At 41.4% G+C, this 1,516-nt stretch overlaps 1 protein-coding gene across 1 annotated transcript; it reads left to right on the forward strand.

Moving 5' to 3' along the window:
• The first annotated feature begins 800 nt into the window (after positions 1-800).
• On the forward strand, positions 801-1,199 carry LOC142175987 (uncharacterized). Its single transcript, XM_075243006.1, has one exon. It carries the CDS (start codon positions 801-803, stop codon positions 1,197-1,199), a length of 399 nt encoding a protein of 132 aa, XP_075099107.1.
• Positions 1,200-1,516: the final 317 nt, after the last annotated feature.

Genomic DNA, 1,516 nt, shown 5'->3' on the forward strand with positions numbered 1-1,516 from the left:
TTCAATATATTTTCAAGTGGAAGGAGTTGAATCTGAGGCAAAGAATATGACTAGAGTTACTCAAGGACTATCACATTAATATTCTCTATCACCCGGGAAAGGCTAATGTTGTGGCAGATGCTCTTAGTCAAAAATCTATGGGAAATTTGGCTCATTTGGAGGCATATCAGAGGTTGTTGGGTAGGGAGGTTCACCAGTTGGCTAGTTTGGGAGTTCGCCTTGAAGACTCTGCTGAAGGAGGGGTATCTGTGCAAAATAGGGCTGAATCATCGCTTGTGGCGGAGGTGAAAGAGAAGCAATTCAACGGTCCGTTGTTAGCACAACTAAAGGAAGGGATTTATAAATACAAAACCACATCTTTTTCCTTTGGCAGGAATGATGGTACCCTACGGTACCAAGACCTCCTATGTGTTCCTGATATTAATGGTATTCGGGAAAGGATCATTGCAGAAGCTCACACTTCCAGGTAGACCGTGCACCCAGGTTCTACAAAAATGTATCATGATCTCAAGGAGGTTTATTGGTGGAATAACATGAAAAGGGATGTGGCGAAATTTGTGGCTAGATGTCCAAACTGTCAGCAAGTGAAGGATGAACATGTAGCGTGCTTGTACTCTTGATTTTAAGGGTAGCTGGGATGACCATTGCCACTCATAGAATTTGCTTACAACAACAACTTCCATGCTAGTATCCAGATGGCACCATTCGAGGCATTGTATGGTAGGAGATGTAGGTCCCCCATTGGGTGGTTCGAGGTTGGAGAAACTGAATTGATAGGGCCGGACCTCGTGCACCAGGCCATGGAGATAGTCAAGATTATTAATGAGAGGTTGAAAATTGCTCAAAGTCATCAAAAGTCTTACTCGAATGTTCGTCGTAGAGATTTGGAGTTCAAAGAAGATGATTGGGTATTTCTGAAGATTTCCCCAATGAAGGGTATCATGCGATTTGGAAAGAAAGTGAAATTAAGTTCGAGGTATGTAAGACCGTACAAAATTATTCAATGGATTGGTCAGGTGGCATACAAGCTCGAGCTGCCACCCGAGATGTTATTAGTGCATCTGGTCTTCCATGTGTCTATGTTGAAAAAGGTAGTAGGAGATCCGTCCACTATTGTGCGAGTTGAAACTATTGAGGTTAAAGAAGAATTATCGTATAAAGAAGTTCCAGTTACCATTCTTGATAGGCAGGTGTGGTAATTGAGAAATAAGGAAATTGCCTTCGTAAAAGTGTTATGGCGGAACCAACAAGTTGAGGAAGCCACTTGGGAAGCCGAGGATGAAATGAATAAGAAGTACCCACATTTGTTTGAATAGTCATGTAATACCTTTTATGCATTTAGCCCTTATGAACAATTATCTTTTGATTTGATCTATGTAAAACTGTCCTGTTTTGGTTATATATTGTCTGTGCGGTCATGGTTAGTATTGTACAAGTTATGTTTTGTCTATGGAATGTGTACCTGCTGTTAGGATATGTTTCTGGGGCTCTCTGACAGGTGGATAGACCTAGTTAC

The sequence above is a fragment of the Nicotiana tabacum genome, chromosome 22 (genome assembly GCF_000715075.1).
Source record: "Nicotiana tabacum cultivar K326 chromosome 22, ASM71507v2, whole genome shotgun sequence".
In the NCBI taxonomy this organism is placed as follows: Eukaryota; Viridiplantae; Streptophyta; class Magnoliopsida; order Solanales; family Solanaceae; genus Nicotiana; species Nicotiana tabacum.

What these genes read in the sequence shown, in the direction of transcription:
- LOC142175987 (XM_075243006.1), top strand. Translation starts at nt 801, where the DNA reads ATGGAGATAGTCAAGATTATTAATGAGAGGTTGAAAATTGCTCAAAGT.